The 19,930-nt window shown below is 44.3% G+C and overlaps 2 protein-coding genes across 18 annotated transcripts in view; both read right to left on the bottom strand.

Annotated features, from left to right (window-relative positions):
* Positions 1–2,890: 2,890 nt before the first annotated feature.
* Positions 2,891–5,420, bottom strand: RPE (ribulose-5-phosphate-3-epimerase). The gene is made up of 6 exons (XM_085065687.1): positions 5,208–5,420; positions 4,989–5,068; positions 4,770–4,909; positions 4,124–4,258; positions 3,881–3,967; positions 2,891–3,455 (listed from the first exon to the last, which is right to left on the bottom strand). Exons 1-6 carry the CDS (start codon positions 5,405–5,407, stop codon positions 3,333–3,335), a joined length of 765 nt encoding a protein of 254 aa, XP_084921813.1. The 5' UTR covers positions 5,408–5,420; the 3' UTR covers positions 2,891–3,332.
* Positions 5,421–5,760: 340 nt separating this feature from the next.
* UNC80 (unc-80 subunit of NALCN channel complex) overlaps positions 5,761–19,930 on the bottom strand; it is a 137,564-nt gene continuing 123,394 nt past the window's right edge. For 13 of the 17 annotated variants that reach the window (XM_085065667.1, XM_085065678.1, XM_085065669.1 and 10 more), the window contains 5 exons: positions 18,053–18,109; positions 11,893–11,974; positions 11,317–11,428; positions 9,954–10,144; positions 5,761–8,891 (listed from right to left, as the gene is read on the bottom strand). In XM_085065667.1, the coding sequence (XP_084921793.1) occupies positions 8,622–8,891; positions 9,954–10,144; positions 11,317–11,428; positions 11,893–11,974; positions 18,053–18,109 (712 nt within the window). In that variant the 3' untranslated portion in view covers positions 5,761–8,621. Of the gene's footprint in view, positions 8,892–9,953; positions 10,145–11,237; positions 11,429–11,892; positions 11,975–18,052; positions 19,389–19,930 lie in introns of those variants that run through there. The other 4 variants (XM_085065674.1, XM_085065683.1, XM_085065681.1 and 1 more) reach the window with 3 other exon arrangements.

Genomic DNA, 19,930 nt, shown 5'->3' with positions numbered 1-19,930 from the left:
AAGCTGCTGACCTGTGCCCTGCCCTCTCTGTCTCCACTCCATGTCTTGGCTCCAGACAGGGAGGCACCTAATTTTTCTGCAGCCCCATTTCAGTACTGGGACAGGGTTACAAAACTTGCTTAATTCAACTTGGTTCCAGGACCAGCCCTCTCCTTTCATTTTTTCCTGTATTGCATGTAGCTGGAATCAGCACTGGTACTCTGGTTTAGTGCCTGCAGCCCATGTCCTGGCACAGCTGGGCTGCCACCTCCAGACAATTCAGTTTTGCATGAATGCTGGCATCATGAGGAAGCTGTGCCTGTTGTGGGAGCGAGCTGAGAGCTCAGGGCCAGGCTCATCCTTGAAGCCATAAAATGTGCAGAATCCCCTGCTTGTTTTCTTTCCTTTTCAAAGTTTTAAACACAAAACAAAACTCCAGAAACAAAACCCAACCTCCCTTTGGCTGTTAAGCTATGAAAACAGCTGTTAGTGCTGCTCTTACTGCTGTGGCTGATGGTATTACAAAGACCGACTGTGAAATACCAACTTAAAACATAATGCAGCAATGTCCCCCCACACACACATGAAAGTGGGTGTTTGCAGCTGCCCAAAGCCATTTCCCATGTGCTTTATTTACCATGTTCAATTGCAGCATTTTTTTAAGGCCACTTATGTTTTGCTTCCTGCTGCTATGAAGGTTTAAAACACTTCATCTCTGCAACCAGGACCTTAATGGAATGTAAGCACAAATACGAATTTTTAAACTCTATTAAAACTAAGTTCTGTGTGTGTCTCCTGCAGTGTTTTATCTCACTCAGGGCTGTGGGCTGCACCACCCTGTGCAGCACGTGTGCAAGCCCAGCCTGACTTAGATCTGTCCGAGTTGCTTTCATCCCATTTTCCAGTTCAGACAGACCTGAACTGTCACAACTCTGGGCTGCTCTAGATCACGTGCCTCAATACCACAGGCTGTGCTCTCCCCGTTGCTGAAACCTTATCAGAAAATTGCAACATCAAATGAGCCTGGGGTTTATTTAGCCCTGGGGAGACCATGCAAACAGCTCTCTAGGTTTTTGTGTCAGTGCTCAGTTCCAGTCCTGGGACTCTGGGTTGGTTACTGAGGACAGGCCTGAACAGGCCCCAAACAGATCACTTCTGCAAATATACAGAGGTGAGAAAATGAAGCAGTCTTAAGCATTAAAGAACAAGAATCATTCATTACTGTGATTTCATGGATGGGGTTACTAACAGACTTAACTTTAGATGTGTAAAAGTTGCTGCAGCACGAGTCACCTGCATAAACTCACTTGGGTGAGATTTAAAAAGAAAGAAGCAATTAAGTAATTTGACTTTGTGGTTGTAATGTCTCTCCCACAAGACTCCTAACCCAAGAGTCAAAGCAAGTGCAAACTTTTACCAGCTTTTAAACAATTACAAAATGGCTACAACCTATGAACAGAGAACAAGGTTCCACAAAGCCTAGTACCATCAATTAACTAGCACAATTTGGATGTCACCCCCACATTAACTAGGAAAGCAGAAATGACCCTTTCAATCCAGCTTACACTCAACTGCACGAGGTTAGTATACTAGAGCTCTTGTCCTACTGCTTTCAACAGCATGAAAAGCCAGACTCCACATCCTGAACTAGCATTTTCGTAGCAGCTGGTGGTTGTCCAGTCTGCATTTTAGCTATCAGAGCCATGACTGTTTGTCCGTACATTAGACTCTACTGTGGCTCTTTCCAGAAGCATGGATAAGCTACTCTAACACACACCCCCAACAGCCCTCAGGACTATAGCTTTCCAGAGCCAAGCTTGCTTTTGGCAAACCTCGTTTGAAATATCTCTCAGTACAGTAGGTTCACACAATTCTTCTTTTGCTAACTCCCAAATGGTGTTGCAAATGGAAACAGGAAGCAACAACATTTGCTCACCTAAACCACAATTAACCACAAAGAAAAAAGTGGCAGTTCAGCCATTTGAGACACTTGTCCAGAGTGTCTGAACTAGCCTTAGCTCCTCCTGCTTAGCAAGGGCAGTGGCCCTCACTGGGGGGCCCTGGAGAGACCCCCTGCAGTCCCTGAGCTCAGAAGGGCTGCATCAGCTCTACCACTGCCTCAGCAGCTGCCAGGCGACACCTGCCCAGCTTTGCTGTAAGGACAACAGACCTTACTTTGGCCCTGTGGAAACAGCCTGGCTACAGCTGGTGAGCCTCCTGGCCTGGCCCCCAGGGTAGCACTGTTTGCAACCCTTCTGTAATTGCAGCCTTAAGGGAAAAATACCACACAGAATACCATGAAATACTGAAGAGTCAACAATCCGAATTAGAGCCATGGGAGGTGCATCTATCTAAAACTGGCCTGCTCAGTCTTCCTCTAGTGCACTGTAACTCACATTTCATGTGCCCAAATAGACTGACCTGTGGACAGAGCAAATTGAAGGACTGAGAGCAACCTGTTTCCACAACCTGTTTTACAGACACATCTCCAGGCATTTTAACCCACATACATCTTGAGCATTTCTGTATGTTACCATCTGAGTCATTTACTCAGACATACATACAAACCAGGAAGGCTGTGGGGCAAGACAAAGGTTTTTAGTTATTTGAAGAGTATTAAAGCGACATTGTTCCAAGAAATTCCATCACTTCCAGGAGTTTCAGACGCACCTATCTGAACTGGGTATTTGAAAGGTAAATGAGAAGATATTCCCCACTTTGTGATCTGGTAAAGATGCTGCTTTCAACATCTGACTTATCTGATGCCTGACTTAAGTAGGTCAAGTCCTTCTATGCAATTGAGGCAAAGAACAGGTACATTTCTACCATCATGGGATCTTTTTTTTTTTAGCTCTCTTAAGCTGCATTTTCTCCAAGCTTACTCCCAAACCCACTCATTTATGACAGTCAGTTTAAAGAATTTACCACACCAAGGAAGGGGTGTTTAATGCAGTAGTGGAAAAGTTTTGTAAGAATGCACAGATCAAATGACAAAATACAGATAGCACAAGGCAGTTTGATTAAGAGTCTTCCACAAGAGATATTCTTGTGGCAATGCTACACTCTTCTAGCAAGCAACAAACTGACTGTAGTTCAATCTAGTTAGTATTAGAGGTTGTGCCAAAAAATCAGCCTCCAGAAAGTCAAGAGACAGGTTCAAACCACTGCATTTCAGACTCTGAAAGACAGCAGAACATTTCCCACTGCTGCTTGCTTCATTGCAGTGAAGGAATGATTCCTCTGTTCAGCAGCAAGAAGTTTCTATAGTTGGTGTTCATTCAGCCCTCCCTTATGCACGAGAAAAGGGTTCTCCTGCATGCCCAGAACCTTCTGGAGCACGGCTTGGGCAGGTCTCATCGATCCAGACTGCGCTTCTGGGCTGCTTCTGAACACACATTCCTGAGGAGGTTGATCACAGACCTCGGGTCTGCGCTCTTCATAATAGCGCTGCCAGACACAATCATATTGGCACCTGCCTGGAAGACATCGAACACCCACTCAGTCACACAGAACAGAGCCACTGCCTACAGCTTGCTTGTAAAACACTGGCGGAGGCTGAGAATTCTGGGCTGGTGCGCAAACAAGTGGGACACAGGTGACATACCTTAACTATAACCCCAAATCAAGCTCAGAAAAGACAGCTCTTCCCCAAAAACATAATTTCTTCATCACATTGCTCCTGTTTACACCAACATATAAGAAACAAGCTTCTCTAGCTTAGGGGAGGTTTCAATAGCCACTATTAAAAAAAAGGCATAAAATTAGACTTCACGCAGATTTTTATATTAAATGTGTTTTACTGTCCCCTCTAAAAAAAAATTCCTCCTAAGCTCTATTTTCTGGGAGTTGGTAAGTCTCTCTGCAGAGTGACTGAGAATGCTGCTCTGCTGCAACCTCTTACCTCTGCACACTTATGGATGGTGTCAGGCCCAACTCCTCCATCCACTTCTATATCCAAGGAGGGAAACTGTGTCCTCAGCCACTGAACCTGAGGAACCAGGCAAAAAGGTAGGCACTGCGATCCACACTGAGCTGCCACCCTACAGCTTACACATCTAGACAAGGTTTATCTGCTTCACCACTATACACCCTACTGTTAATTAACTTTTAGCTCAATAAATAAGGAAAGAGAAATGCAGTTTACCTTTGGCATCATGTCTTCCATAAATTTCTGCCCTCCGAACCCAGGTTCTACCGTCATCACCAAAGCCATGTCTATCTGATTGGCCCAAGGTGCCAAGTGTTCAACTGTAGTGCCAGGCTTGATGGCCAAGCCAACCTATAGGGACGAAAGACAAATCCAAGTGCACCTCAGGATTAGTGCACCTCAGGGCAAGACTGGCCTGAGCTCAGTACAATTCCTAGGAAAGTATCTGTGTAATAGCAGGAAGAACAGGCTTCTTTATTTAAAATTTCCCAATTTTCTTCACTAAAATTGAAGACTGACTTCATGCACAGTGTGTTAGGGCTGCATGTGCCAATCTCTGACCACCTGAAGTAGCAACAACGAATTTTTCACAAAATCATGGAATCAAAATATCTTGAGTTGGAAGGGACCTACAAGGCTCATCAAAGGCCAACTCCTGGCCCTGCAAAGGACACCCCACCAATCCCTCCCTGTGCATCCCTGAGGAGCCTGTCAAGGCCCGAACACGCTCTGGGGGAAGAACCTTTTCCTGCTATCCAACCTAAACCTCCCTGACACAGTTGCAGGTGATTCCCTCGGGTCACGGCAGAGAACCTGCCAGCAAGGCGGCTGTTAAGCAGAGCACAGTGTCAATTCCCCTCACCTTCATTCCATTCTCCCGAATGTCCTTTATCAGCGCCCCGGGATTGTCCGTCGCTTCTAGGTGGAAGGTGTACTGGTTTGCGCCAGCGACTGCCATGGGCTTCACCCACTGCTCTGGCGTGGCTACCATCATGTGCATGTCTGGAAGGGGAGAGCAAGCGGGCGGTGGGGCCGAGTCCCGCTGCCGGAGGAACAGCGCCCCGCAGCCCCCGGCCCTTACCGAAGAACGGCTCCTGGCCCAGCCGCTTGCGCAGGCTCTCCACGACGGGGTGGCCAAAAGTGATGTTCGGGACGAAGTGTCTTGGGGCCGAAGAGAGAGATGCGCCCGCCAGCAGGTTACCCCGGGCACACAGGGAGGGGCGGGCCGCTCCGCCCGCCCCCCGCGCCCCCGGCCCCGGCCCGGCCCGGCCCGGCAGCTCCCGCCCGCCCCCGGCGTTACCCGTCCATTACATCCAGGTGCAGGTAGTCGGCCCCGCAGTCCAGCATACGGCTACACTCCGCACCCAGCGCCGCCAGGTCGCTGTTGAGGATGGAGGGACCGATCCGACACCCCGACGCCATCGCTACCGCCGCGGCTCCTGCCGGGACGGAGGGAGGGCCCGGCGGGCGGGGGGAGGGCCGAGGCGGTGCTCCCGCCATCTTGGGGCCGCGGCTCCGCCCGCCCGGCCGCGCTGACGCGGCACAAACGGGCCTGGCAGCGCCGACCTGGCCGCACCCTCGCGCCCAAACTGACGGAAATAATAATAGTAATAACTCTTGTGGAAATTTTTTTAAGTTCCCAACGAAGTGTATTTTATCCCACCTCCAAGCAGAGTTCCAGCCCCACGCTGGGCAGAACCACCGCCAAGCCCGTTCCTGCGGCAGCCTCCGCGGCAGGCTTGGGAGCAGATGGGTAAACTTTAATAAATGCTGTCGGTATCCCGGGAAAAAGCCGCCTTTGAGAGCGCGAGAGACCGACTACGTTACGCAAGAGGCTCAAACACAGAACTCTGTCCTTTGCTGTCGTTCCTTTGTATTTAATCCTCGGAACAAAGTTTGCATAAAATGCTGAGGCAACGGGACCGACTGACACATGGACAAGACAGGCACAGCCGGACATTGCTGAGCACGACATGCGCTTAAGGCCTTAAACACTATGTAAAGCAGCATCGTTTGTATTCACAACAGAAATACACCAGTTCTGGTACAGAGATACTGGAGGAAAGCACGAACCACCTAAAGTACTTTGTATGCACCTCATCAGGATGGCATTAAATGCAACTGATACGACAGTAAACCACATGGGAAATCAGGCTGGCAGGCTGGCCTGTCTGTGCCATCTCTCAGCAATCATCCCACAAAACCAAAGGCAACTGCCCAGCCACCTGGATAAAACTAAATTACAGATTACACCCCTTATAAGCTGCATTGATTTCCAGAAGGGTAGACATTAAAAAGAGGCATTTTAGTCCTTGCTATGGCTTACTACTGTGGATTCACCTGTGACAGTGGAAACTTGGAAGTTACTATATACACTGAATTAAATTAAGTAAATCACAGTTATTTTGTCATATCTAGAGTAGAGTACTGTGGGAAGGCTTCTACTCTGCATTAAAGAAGATGCTTCCTTCTCATTTTCAGCAGAAAAGGTCACTATAAAGTGCACCATGAATTCTGGATGTGTTGTGTCCCAGCCATTTACTCAGCTCATGTCTGAAGCCCTCCTCTCCCTCAGACTGCCAGTGACCAAGCCTACCTTGGGACTTGAGAGTGAAGCTGTGGGTTTTTTTCTTATTTGTGCGTCAGTGTTAATAATAAAACTTAGCATCTGGAATTTAGCAATTCTTGGAGTGACCTCCAAGCTAGGAGCTAATCCAAAGCAGCATCCTACAGGTAGCTGGCACTGGCTCCAGTGCACTAAGGAGAGAAGAAGCAGTACAGCATGTTTTGGTTAACAGAGGAAGCAGTTCGTTGTCCACCTCCACCTAAACACCTCTCTTAGAAAACCAGGTACCTTTTGGAGCTGCTTTAAAGCACCACCTGTACATTATATAGCCCCATATATATGGGATATAGGTGGTGCACTATAAAAATAGTAGCCTTTTCAGCCCTGCTGTTCTCAAGAGGTGCTGAGATTCTCCATCCCTCACCAACAGAGTAGTAGCAGAGCATGCTCAGCACCTGAGAGAAAGATGGCTTTTGCTCTCTTCGGAGGTCTAACATGAGTAAGTTCCCTGCCCAGACCTGGGCAGAGACCCAGTGCACAGCTCCTGTGAAATGTGAGCATTTGGCAAATGCCAGGCATTGCAGCCTAAGGCTCCATGGGCTTCGCAGGCTGAAACTTGCTGTCAGGTGTGTGGGTAATTTTATAAGCCCCAGGAAAACCTCCGTGCTGCACTACAGCAGCAAGGCTGCCATTCGTAGGGTAGTGCTTCAACACCTATTTCAGAGCTGTTGTGGAGAGCTGTGAGTCCTTCCTTTGGAGATGGCTAGAAAGATATAATTTCTCTCCTTAGTATAGCTGGCTTTTGATGTGTGTGTCCAAATTGCAAGCCCTCTTTAGATACTCTCAGGATGATCCCAAACATTTTCCTCTTCACAATAATAGCATAAACTCCAGTTCGTCTAACATGAGCTAAAAAAGGCAGTTTATGATTCCCAAGGGTATCTTTGGGTGTTGCTAATGATTTCACGGTTTGTTTCACAGCCATTTCGCAGTCTATCTGTCAGCAGCTAATGGCTAAATTCACAACTCAGTGTAATTCCATAATGCTGCAGCAAAACCCAAAACTCAGCTGTGACTTCAGCTGATCCCCCCAGGGATCTTCACCTTCTATAAATGTTACATACATTTATCTAATACGTGCAGCCATGAACATTGCATACATAAAATGGAACCTTTTAAAATACAATCTCAACATGGCAAAAATAGATTCTTTCATCAAGTTTCTGCCCTGCAATATCTATCTATTGTTTACAATGTACATATATATTTATATATATAGGAACATGAAAATACCATATATAAATATTTACTTTAAATCCCTCTAAGTACATCCAACAGCATCGGTGGAACAGTTGCTTGGGACCAGAAGGTCCACGCATTCCAGATGCGGTTTCCTGGGGTTTTTTTTTAAGCTGTGGAGATAAATAGCTCAGTACATTAAAGCAGGACAGTGTGGGCTACTTATACCACGTGCAGACCACCCAGCCCCGCCCATCTATGTCTGTGCACAGCACATGCATTTCTTCTTATGGCATGTACTGTATTTAGTTTTCCAGAGCAAATGTTTTTGTCACACAAGGGCAGTATTTTGCAGTGGAATGGAACTAACAGACAAAAGTAAACTCAACTAAAGTCTGCAGTACCAAAAAATAGTCTAATTGCTTCATGGTGCTTATTGTTGCTCTGCAAATTAGAAACAATGGTTGCAGTCTTGTGAAAATCAAGCATTAGATTGGTACTTTCTGTCAGTGTTGTCACTGTTTTCAAAGTGTAAGAGCCTTGGATTCAGCTGCCATATAGCTCTCCTCTCAAAAATCTACAAAAATAAATCTTGGGCACAGTCTTAGAAGAGGCTTCTCTCTCTCACACAGTCCAACAGCCCATTACCCAATTAGGCTGCTGATCACAGTACATAGCTGCCAGATCAGGGCTCTATGGACCACATTTACCTACACACATGGCAAGAACTGAACTGAACTGAAATAGATCTCCCAAATAGAAATTTGCTAGTCTATAGCTAGTGGCTGATAGCTGTTTCCTGCTTTTGGATAATAAAGTGCTCTTGTTTAATTAGTTACTATTTAGTAGGGAACTCTAAGGAAGGGTACATGTTTTGTTCCTCCCACCACTACTGCACTTCCCCAAGAGTTAAACATGAGATTCATCTAGATCGACATCTGTCTCCCCAAGCTCCACATGTGTGAAGCTGAAGTGAGTGGCCAGCAAAGGATTCTCCATCCCGTTGTCCTCACTGATGTGCAGGACAGTGTCCCCATGCTGCAGCAAGCTGGTGGTCTCGAGGCCAGCATAGTCCTCAGCGTCAGACAGCTGGGTGGGTGGGGTGCTCTGTGCTGCTGCTGGCCGGGATTCCAAGCCTTCCTCTTTTTCCTTCTCCTTCTCAGCAGAGAGTGCCTTGCTCTGCAGTTGAGGAGAGCTGGTGGTCAGGCTCAGAGAAGGCAGGAGGGAGAGGGGGGGAGAAAAAGAAAGGAATGTCTATAAAGTATTTTCTCATTCAGATATATACTTTACCATAAAGACCCAGGCACTTGCGGATAATAAATCCCTTAAAATTATGCCCTAACAATGATACGTTTTTGCTGGTGAATCAAATTTGCAACAATGATCAGAAAGGTTATCTGATTTCAGTTATTAATACTTCCTCATTTCACCTTTTTTACCATACGGCTTCAAACTGAGAGTAGGTTTACATTAGGTATTAGGAAAAAATTCTTTACTGTGAGGATAGTGAGGCACTGGAAAAGGTTTCCCAGAGAAGCTGTGGCTGCCCCATCCCTGGATGTATTCAAGACCAGGTTGGACAGGGCTTGGAGCAACCTGGTCTAGTGGAAGGTGTCCCTGCCCATGGCAGGGGATGGAATGAGCCCAAACCATTCTGTGATTCTGAAGACAGAGATCATTCATTTGTTCATGGCAAAGGACATAATAACAAAAAGACACTGGATATCTGAGTGTATAAAAGTGATCTCAATGTCACTGAAGTATTGAAGGGATGACTGGGATTGTCCCTACACCATCCTCAGTGGGGTCCAATGCAAAAAAAATGTTGGACAAGCAATTTCTTTTGCAATGTGATGCTTTTGCTAAAACAGTCCTGAGGCTTTGGCAGGGTCTTTTCTTAAGGAGGCATCTCTCAGGGAGCAAGCTGTGAAAACCTGTTGAGGAAAGCTTGCCTTGGTGATTAGGTCCAGAACGGTACTGTATGTGATGGGAAGATGGAAGGGGAAGATGCAGAAAATATATCTGCAAATTAAGAATTGTTGTACAGATGTAGAAGGGAATGACATTATAGAAGCCAGGGGCTGGTCAGCAAACAGCCTTAAGAGCGGACACACAGGAGAGTTTGCTGCCTTCGCTCTCCTTCCACCTTTCTTTACAGTGCTGTAATGCATCCAGCACTTTCCTGTGCCTGGGATGGAGCAGTGGAGGGGGCACAGGCTACAAACCCACCAGTCACGTTACCTGGCTGTGGAGATCAGCTACAACGATGGCGGGTGAGGAAGTCAGCACAGGCTTGCCAAGGGGCTCCTGCTGGCTGGTGGCCTGGGGGCTGCTGTGGCTGCAGCCTGGCTGCTGGGCCGGCAGGTCCGTGGTGCAGGCTGGGGGTGCCTCAGGCTGGGCTTCAGTGAATGTCACTGACCGCTTCTGCTCCACTGAAGGGTACAAAGCCCAGAAAATTGAGGGTTAAAATTTGGGAAGAAAAACACAAGGAAAGAAGAGAGACTCCCTGTGGTTTTTACAACTAAGACAGGATTTGTGGTTCATTCCATCTTTATATAAGCTCTCTAATTAGCATCTAATGTAAAAACCTTTCACCCTGGCCTTCTACTACAGCCACAGCAAGACTCTGGGATCCCCTGAAGTCTAGCCAGCACACCTATTTTTGTCATGCCTTGGTGAGACAAATACCACCCATAACATCACTCTATTCCAGAAGAATACACTGAGTTGAATTCCCATGTGAGTTAGGCATTTCTGCCCTCAAATAATAAAAGGAAAACTGGCATGCAAAAAGATAGGAGAGTTGCCCAAGGTTTTGTGGGAAATCTCAGAAAAGAAAGTGCAGTGGATAGCTCCTCTTTCCTGCAGACTAAGTCCACTACCCAGGAATAACAGAAGAGCACAGGGTAAAGACAGCTGGACAGAAAACCTCAGAGTAAAGCTGATATTCCTATTCTTGATCTTAATTATTTTTGGTTAATGTTTATGTTTCAAACATCTCCAGCAGTGGTGTTGCCCCAGCATGCTCCTGCTGAGCAGTTAGAAACCCAGAAAGTTCACAAGTAACCTTTGCTCTTACAGATGTTTCCTCCAAAACTCACTGCTCACTCCAGATGGTACAGAATACAGCCACCTGCTCTGCTTGGCAGTGCTGATTCCTGGAAACATACAGCACAGACTGAAGCAGTCCTACAGTCATTTCCATATACAATCCTTAACACTCTGCACTGCTAAGCTTATGATGGGACATTTCTTTCTTTCTACTGCTTTCAATAGCATCCTCCAAACTCGCACATCTGGAGGTTTTGGATACGGCATCCTGACTAGAGGAAACCCATCCCCTAAATTCTCCACAACTCTTGGAAACAAGATAATTCATTGTCCATGCCCTGTTTGACCTTGAAAACCTCTGGAGAAACCATCAAAGTGTTTTAAGGGGGTGGATTTCTGATAGGATATCCACGTACTAGGAAAAAGTATAAAGCTGCTGGGACTGCCCTTTAATATAAGCTACTAAAAACCTACTATTCCTTTAAGCTGAAACCACAGCATTTTCTACTTTCCAGTGTGGTGTGCTGGTTCTGGAAATGCAGCACTGCCCTACCACAGGGTTTTGGCTTTGGCTGGATGCTCCGTCGCGTGGTTGAAAGTCGAGCTCCATGACGGCTCCGAGGTTCAGTTTGAGTTTTCTGACGTGACAGCAGTGGTCGTCGAAGCTAAACATTGGAAGAGAGAGTTAGGCTGATGTATGTTCACATATTGCACAGCTTCTTCTCTGAAAGGAGAACAGATCATCACTGTCTGTAACTCTAGATGTCTATTCACTCTACGTTTAGCAGATTTGTGTTTTAAAGGGTTCCATTGCTCAGGCATCTCCTTCTTATGAACCTCTGATCTTTGTGCCTTTTCAGTTTCCACATTGAATGTAATGCAGTGCAGCTTGTGTGACCAGCATTTAACAGTAAGAAGAAAAAGCCTGAAGAGGACAAGACTGATGAATTTAAAACAAAGGGCACCTCGTCTCTTAGGGATTTATCTGGCCTCACAGCTGCACTAGTATAGCAAAAATTAGGTAGAAGGGACATGTCATATCCACACATCATATCTAAACAGCCACATATGAGAAAAGCCAAACCAAATCACACAACAGGAGAGCTTTGTTTACTGCCTGTGTCCTCACCTGCCGTAGGCCTCTCTTCCGCCCCAGGGGCTGCTGCAGGAGGAGGTTCTGCTGTCCTGGCTCACTCTGCACACTTGCCACCCTGTTAGATGTTGACAGCATTAGGCCAAGCACAGAAGCACATTGTATAACTAGTAAGTGTCCTGGCAATTGGGACTAAAATAAATAAATAAACACTAGATCGACCAACCACTAATGGCACAGTCACTTCAAAGAGCAGCACTGTCTTTGAAGGATGGGAGGGGACATGTCTGTTGGGTTGTGGCTTCTGGGGCTTAGGAAAGGGTGGGAGGTGGAGTCATGGCATTCAGGACTTGGCCACGCACAGGTAGCATCCAAATAAAAATAACTGCAGATTTCAGTTTTCAGTCATTGATTGGTGCATCCCTCTGAGCAGCACTCACTTCTCTGCATCCTTTGCCACATCAGTGAAGGCAGGAATATGAGCTTCCTAGCTCAAAAGCCTTCTTGTTTGCTTTTCCTTTTTTCAAGAACAATGTTGTAAAAGCTTTTTTTTTCCTTCCCAAATAAGACTCCATGGCCTCATCACAGTTTTGTCATCTGGTTTTAATTTCAATTTAAGTCAACAAACAAAAAACAAACACAAAGTGACAAAGGATCCATTCACATAATGGATGCATGAGTTATGTTAACAAGGCCCCACACTCAACACTTGCAGCCTTAAGTCTTTTTGTGGCTAACAAACAAAAGAAACAAGTAAACAAATATTAGAGATAGATAGATAGATAGATCGATTGATAGATAGATAGATAGATAAACACAGCTTTTTTAGCTGCAGTAGAAGAAACTTTAGCAATAAAACATACTTAGCTGTGTACCATCTCATACTATTCAAGTGACCATTTAATCTACTTAATATCAAAATACCACCCTCCCCTCATTTTTATCAAAGCACTGTATTCCTCAAAACAGTTAAAAACTGGACATTCAGCAGTCACAAAACACTTTAGCTGAACAAACTATGTCTGAGAGACTTACAACTACAATAGTCACTGACATTTAAGACGGGCTTCTTTTAACTCAGGCAGCTGCTTTTTTAGGCCAGACTGGAATCCATTGAGCCACATGTCCTATTTAAGCAACTTCCAACTATATCTGGTATACACACTGTTGAATATTCAGTATTGCAATCCATTTTGCCTTTGGCTTGCATTAATCTAAAGGAAAACAACATTCTTCTCTCCAGATGCTTCCCTTGGATCTCCCTAGAGTTTGTAAGTACTACCAACAGAGTAAAGGTTTATCATCTGACTATGCAGGGGTGGAGGAAGAAGACAAACCTAGGGACATGGTCAGACAAGACATGGAGGATGTCTTTGGCAAGGCTTAAAAAGCTCTGTCTCCTAAGCAGCTCATTCTTCACTTTGCCAGAAGGTACTGATTGTCCTTAGAAGGTTTGGCAAAACAGAATGTGGAGAATTTCCTGGTCTGCTTTGGGGCAAAGTCTGGTTACCTGATCTGAAAGTCTTGCTCCTTTCTCCATTTCATTTAAACTAAAGCCAGACTTTGCACTGAACCATATCTATGTGTTTCTATCACTTCTACAGGGGAGACAGAGGAGACAGCCTCAAGGAGAGAGACATCTTGGGATGCTGAACCTGTTTCTCTTTTGATTGACAGACTACAGCCTGATAATCCTGGTCATGGCCTCAACAATCTCACCACAACTGCATTGCCTTGGAAAATAAGGAAAAGCTTCAGCAAGCTCAAAGCCAAAACAAACAAGATATATTTAAGTCCTTTTCTTCCTCAGACAGGTCTTCCAAATGCAATCACCAGTCCCTGGGGCATATATCCCAGCTTTTCCATAGGGTATTGACATGCTTTACATACCAGGCATCCTGAACACCACACAAACACCTGCCTAGGGGTAAGCAGAGCCCTCAGAGTTACCTCCTGCTAGTAGGACTATGTTCTTGATGCAGACAGTGACTGCAGCACACATGACAGGTAAGTCCAGAAACATCACGTAATTCCTTATTAAAGCAAAGAGACTGCACTTAAATTAGTCTTTACAGTTGTGATCCAGACTACCTGAAATTGCAGCTTGGAGAATTTCCTTAATCTTCTGTTTCTAGGATTACATAAAAACATATTCTTCTGAATTTCCAGAAGTTTTTACAGTGGTTACCGGTGTGTGAATTAAGTAGGAATTAGCTGGAGAAGTTCTTGGAAAAAAATTCTACTGGATTAGGTTTTGAGAATACTGTTACAATTTCTGATGAAGGAGAGGTTACTCAGTTCTGTCAGTGAGGAGACATTAATGCCTGTAGCAGAAAGACTTCAATTATATTCAGTACAAAACTGTTTACAGTGCTGAAACAAACTCACTTCACATGTGATATGAAAACACTTCGAAAAAGTCATTAGATAAAGGGTATACATGGACTGCGTGAGGGCACAGAGGCTACACATGAGGAAAAAACTGTTCCCACGCACTGAAGACAAACAATAGGTGAGAAAAAAAAAAGGCTGGATTTCGTGTCTTCCTGCTAGGGTCTGAAATTTTCAGCCTGGCTTATAACTCATGAAATGAGTTAAGTGAGCTGGTGGATGTTTACTTCCAGTACTGAATAATTACACAAATTGCTATAATCTGGGATGATCTTACGAGGTGAAATTGCAGATACCTATGGCAGGGAAAGGGTGGACCTGAGAGCAGCTGAGTTTTGCAGAGCTGCATGTGCACAGCACAGTCCTGCTGTGGCTTTTTGCCCTCTATCCCCAAATTTTGAAGAAGGAAAGGAGACAGAGGGAAAAAATCATAAAGACCACAAATTTCAAATGAGTGACTAAATTTTCAGATATAAGCTTTCTCTTAATGAGGGTTTGTGAGGGTTACTTTTCATATCAAAGAACAGCAGTACCCATCTTGTTTCCATGAAAACGAGCATGGCAGGCAGAGGATTGGCTCTGTGCAGCCTGGCCTCCCTCCTTTTCTGTCTCTCCTTGTTTACCAGACCTGACCAGGAATATACTGCTTTTCTGGCAGTCTGTGGGACCCAGACAAGGAATGCCGAATCAAATGCCGTTTCAGCTGACAGTACATTTCCTCCCCATGGCAATGTGATCTACAAGAATAGTTTTTCTAAAGGACATAAGCCAGACTTATTTGGGAACAACACACAAGATTTTTTCCTGTCCAGCACAAAGATACTGTCACTCTCTGAGTATCTCTGTCAGGGGTTTATTTGCTCAATAATGTTACTCCCATTACACAGGGCAGAGGTGAGCCAAAGATCAAACCAACCCAAGTTTATGGATGCATGTTGCCAGTGTTACAAGGAATGACAGACAGTGCAGTCACACAGTGAGGGCCAAAACCAACCTTGTCAGGTTGGCAAGTAAAAGTGATGGTCAGGAATTACAAGAAACCAAACCATGCAGAAAAAAAGAAAAAGAAAAGGAAAAGCCAAAAAAACCCCAAACCAAACCAAAAAACAAACAACCCCCCCCAAAAAAACCCGCAAACAAAAACAAAACAACAAACCAAAACAAAAATCAGAAAAAAACAAACAAAATTTCAAGGAGTTTAAATGTCTATTAAAAAGATGTATACGCTTGCCACACCATCATGGTAGAGCGTATATACTTTGTGTGCCCTAGTCATATGAATGAGAGGATTGGTGGACAAAGGCAGTGGAGAAAGGGTTAAATATATTGTATTTCCAGACACATCCCAGCCATTAGATCTTCTAGCATTAGATCTTCTGCTGCAATTGCCCTGGCAATGTGGATTTAATCTGATTTTTCCTATCAGGAACTATTAAGCTGGGATAGGCACAAACATTACAGGGAAATGTGCAACACATTTCCATTACACGGGCTTCACCTTCTTCCTTTCTGATTTGGGAAAATATCCTGTCCTCTCAGATTATAACCACAATAGATCATGCAGCTCCTCAGCCCTGTATGCCATGCTGTCTGAGCACTTAAGTGCTCTCCCCTTCCTGTCCTTCCCTGCTTTTCTACAAGGCTGGCTCTAATTGCTATAGAGCAAAAGGAAACAGACTATTTTTTTTTGTACTTGTCACAATTTGCTTAATTTATTTAAGACTCCTACCTTCCATAAGGGTCTAGTCCCTAGCAAATATTGTTTATTTCTTTATGTCAGTTATGACTAAACACCAGCTTTTGAATTCAGAAGGTGATCCTAAAAAATTTTCATTGTGCACCAGCTGAAATCAAAGTTACACAAGAAAAACTCAAGCCTGCTTTATTCAAAACTAATGTTCCTGAATGTAAAAACAAATTAACTCTGCCCTATAATCCCCACAGCACAATAAGCTTCTACACCATCTGCTTTATTACTCCTATTCTTTAGAGGAGGAATCCAATTTTCACATTTAACCATGCAGTTGAAACATCTTTCCCTCCTCACAGAGCTCTAACCTAATCTTTTTAGACACATTTGCAATGTCTTCATGCCTTCTAAGGCTTTGCAGCCCTGATGCTCCTCCTTAAGACATTAGTGCCCACTCTTCAAAAAGGATAATAAACCTCAGCAGAACTGACTCCCAAGTACATCTGCTAACCCCTTTGCTTTAAGAGATCTCTTCACCATAGAGCAGGGTGGAGGATAGTGTTCTGGTCCCTAGAGAAAATTTTTGTGACAGGAATTAGTAGGAACCCATTGTGCAGCTGATTACATTTCAGGGTTCAGAATAAATTACTGTGTTTTAACTCATTTATTGACTTGGATGTCTCATAGTGCTCAGCCTCACCACTGTAATTAGGAGTGGCTCTCCCTACTTAAGATCAAAACATTTCAAAATCAACACTCATGCAACAAAGTATCAGGTCATTATGGCTTTAGGTCAGACACAGACCTTTCCCTTTATCCTCTTCCTCAACTGTAGTGAGTTTTTACTGCTGCTAAAGGGACAACACAGAAGCTCTTTGATTGAATGATTTCTCTTCAGCTCTTCAGCTCTTCAGCTCAGATGACCATGCATCTTACTTTGTCACAAAACCAGATAACAATATTCCTGCCACTGCCTAGAGGCTGAGGTCTTTTCCTAACCAATCAGAGACCAGTCTGCCAGAGCAGGGTTCACACACACACAAAGGACACCATGTACCATGGGATGAGCTCAGTGACAGCACCAATGATAAACTCCTTTCGTCAGCTGAGGAAAGTGAATAAACACACACAGCAGCCTGTCCCCACCCCAAAAAGCCACTACCAACATCGAAACCAAAGCTAACAAACCAGAAACCATTCATACAAGAGTCTCTCAACATATCCAGAGCTTTCACTAGTGCAGGAATGAAATAGTGGGTTACCCTCCATGTTGCCAGTGTGCAGGGCCATGTTCTCCTGGGAGGAAACAGATATGCTCTTGGGACTAACAACAGCTTTCCAGCCTCAAGAGGATGGGTCGAGAGGTGGGAGCTCAGCAGCAGGACAGGGAGAATGATTAACATGACTGAGCTGGGTGTTAAAGGTGCAGCTCTGCCTTCTAACTTCACTTCTGACCCATTTGTGTTTGTTCCCCTGTCAGTGGGTAATATGGAACAGCTAGACCTGAACTCCAGCACTAACAGAGCCATTTTTAATATGTATTTATGGCGTCCACCTGCAAGATTTCTAAGGTGTCATTTGAGAATTGAAAATGCTTTGCAAAAATAATGAGAATTATTGTAAAGCACCCACTAAACACTATATTCCACAGGACTTACCACAATTAGTTTTATCAGTGAATGGTAAAGAACTCAGCTTAATATTAAGTCTTTTGTGGTGACAGCATTGTGAGATGAATGAAAAAACAGATGTCTTCATTTTACATAAGCCTCCAGACTAATGCTTCTAACAGGATACAGCTAATGCCTCGTGGATCATCTTTCTCATGCCTTTCAAGCTATTGCTAAACACGGGGAAAATCCCAAGGCCAGCCCGCTGCTTCATTCACTACAGCCTTTTCTTTCCCGTTCTCCTTAGCCTTCTCAAAGTTATTGGCAATCAAAGCTGAAAACTGAAGGTGGGTTGCTACACCTTTGACTTGCAGGCCTGAATATTGATGAGCCACAAGAGACAGAGATGGAGAGAGTGACAAAAGGTGAGGGGAAGAGACAGGAGGTTGGAAACGGCTCGTTTCCCAGCACACACACTGACAGACAGGTAGTGTTAACACTGTACCTAGAGAGGCTGCCCTCAGTGGCCAGGCTCGGGGAGTCATCGAGGACATTAGGTTCACTGCAGGAGGGGCAGGGAGATTAAGAATTTAGGGAAAGAAAATGCAAAAAGCATGCGCTTGTCTCTGTTTTCAAGGGAAGAAAACATCAATGGAATAAAAAAGTAAAAAAGGACGGTAATATTAATAGGTCTCACATGCTCAACAGAACCGATATGACTCAGAGGAGCTGAAAGAACATCTGATAACAGGAGCAGTCTTTAGAGGGAGTTTACACTACATAGAGCCTTCTACAGCTCTGCTGAGATCTGGGGAGCTGAGAAGTTTGACAGGATGTGTTTCTACAGGAAATAAGGTCGGGAACTGTTTTAGAAGCTATTTTCCTGCATCATTTTGATTTATTTCAGTTCTATTTACTTCCAGCTTCATAGAAAGTTTTTTCCTTCCCCATGAGCCACTTCTTCCTTGAGAGAGGACTAATCTATCTCCCCGTGAGCTATAGACCACTCTCCTTCTGGTACGACTCTAAGGACAAACATTTGGAAAACAAGGTCTTGTAGTGCAACAAAACTGTAAACAAACAGCTGGCAAGGGTCTTGGCAAAGGAGTACACAATTCCTTTGCTTTTCTGCACTGCAGCCATCAGGCAGGAACAGCCTGCTCAGGCCACAGGAAAAGCATGAAAGAAAGAAAGTAGTCTGCTAGGTTACCAGCAGGAAAGCAGTAATAATATTACTTAGCATTAATTATTTTACATTTGTGAGGCAGTCTGAAAGCCCAGGGACCGTCCATAACTCAAACAGCACGACATTGAGGACTATGATTATGCTTGCTGAACTGGTCCTTCCCCTACCAGGTCAAAAGCAATTCTCCTGCTATAGCATGTACTTAAAAAGTAGAGAGTGAAGCTCTGTGGTAATTAAAGTATTTTTTTCTCAGCATCACCATGATTTCGGATTGCACAAAGCAAACATTGCTATCAGTCAGCTGTGACTCTTATGAAGTTTATGCACTGAAGATGGTAGTGAAAGACTGAGGAAAATGCAGTGTTGCATATTAATTTTTCAAGAAACAAAGGGACTGAATCAACTGAGTTAAAAGTCAAATGAGTTCCTGTAAAAACTCCCAGAAAACTCAAAGTTAGTGTTCCAGAAAACTCCCAGATAAAATCTGTGTAACTTCTCTCTTGTAAATCACTTCTTCTGTCACTGCTGCTACGTACCACAGCTGTTAATTTTCCTTCATCTATCAAGGTTACTTCTTTAATTCCAAGCAAGAATGGGGAAGGAACAATGTTGTTTGATTTTCCAGGGGTGGTCAAGACATAATGTAGAATATATTCTTTAAAGGTTCAAAGGAAATAACATAAATTAATTTGTCTATTGTCAGTTATCCTTGGATAACTGTGTTACAGACAAATAAAACAATAAACATTGCTTACTTAGAAGATAAAAATCACATTTAAATGCAAAACTTCTCTCCACATCTCCTAAAGATACACATTTCCCAACAAGCTCTTTCTCACCACTCCATGTCAGCCAGGAATAAGGCATTCAAAGTTATTTGTATCAACAAGTATTTCAGGTTTAAAACAGTATTAAATCCCATCTTTGAATATAGTGTTAAGTTTCTATGATGAGCTAGTTACTGTTCAAGGAAGGACAATGAACACATGGAAGAAAAAAACATAAATTAAACTGCCTCTGTCCCCCTTTCCCAGCTTCTCAGGATTCCTGCCCACTCCTGCACACACTGGGTATGGTCCCCTGGTTCCATAAATACCTCAAAACTATGTTGCCTTTTGCTATTCAGCATTTCTGAAACTGTTTAAGAGGACAGTTTCTGTGGATGACAGCGTGTTCTTACAGACCCTACACAACACA

This window comes from Lichenostomus cassidix, chromosome 7 (assembly GCF_008360975.1).
Source record: "Lichenostomus cassidix isolate B80296 chromosome 7, HeHo_3.0, whole genome shotgun sequence".
NCBI lineage: Eukaryota > Metazoa > Chordata > Aves > Passeriformes > Meliphagidae > Lichenostomus > Lichenostomus cassidix.
Note: the sequence above shows the minus strand (reverse complement) of the source record. Positions and strands in the feature narration are given on the sequence as shown.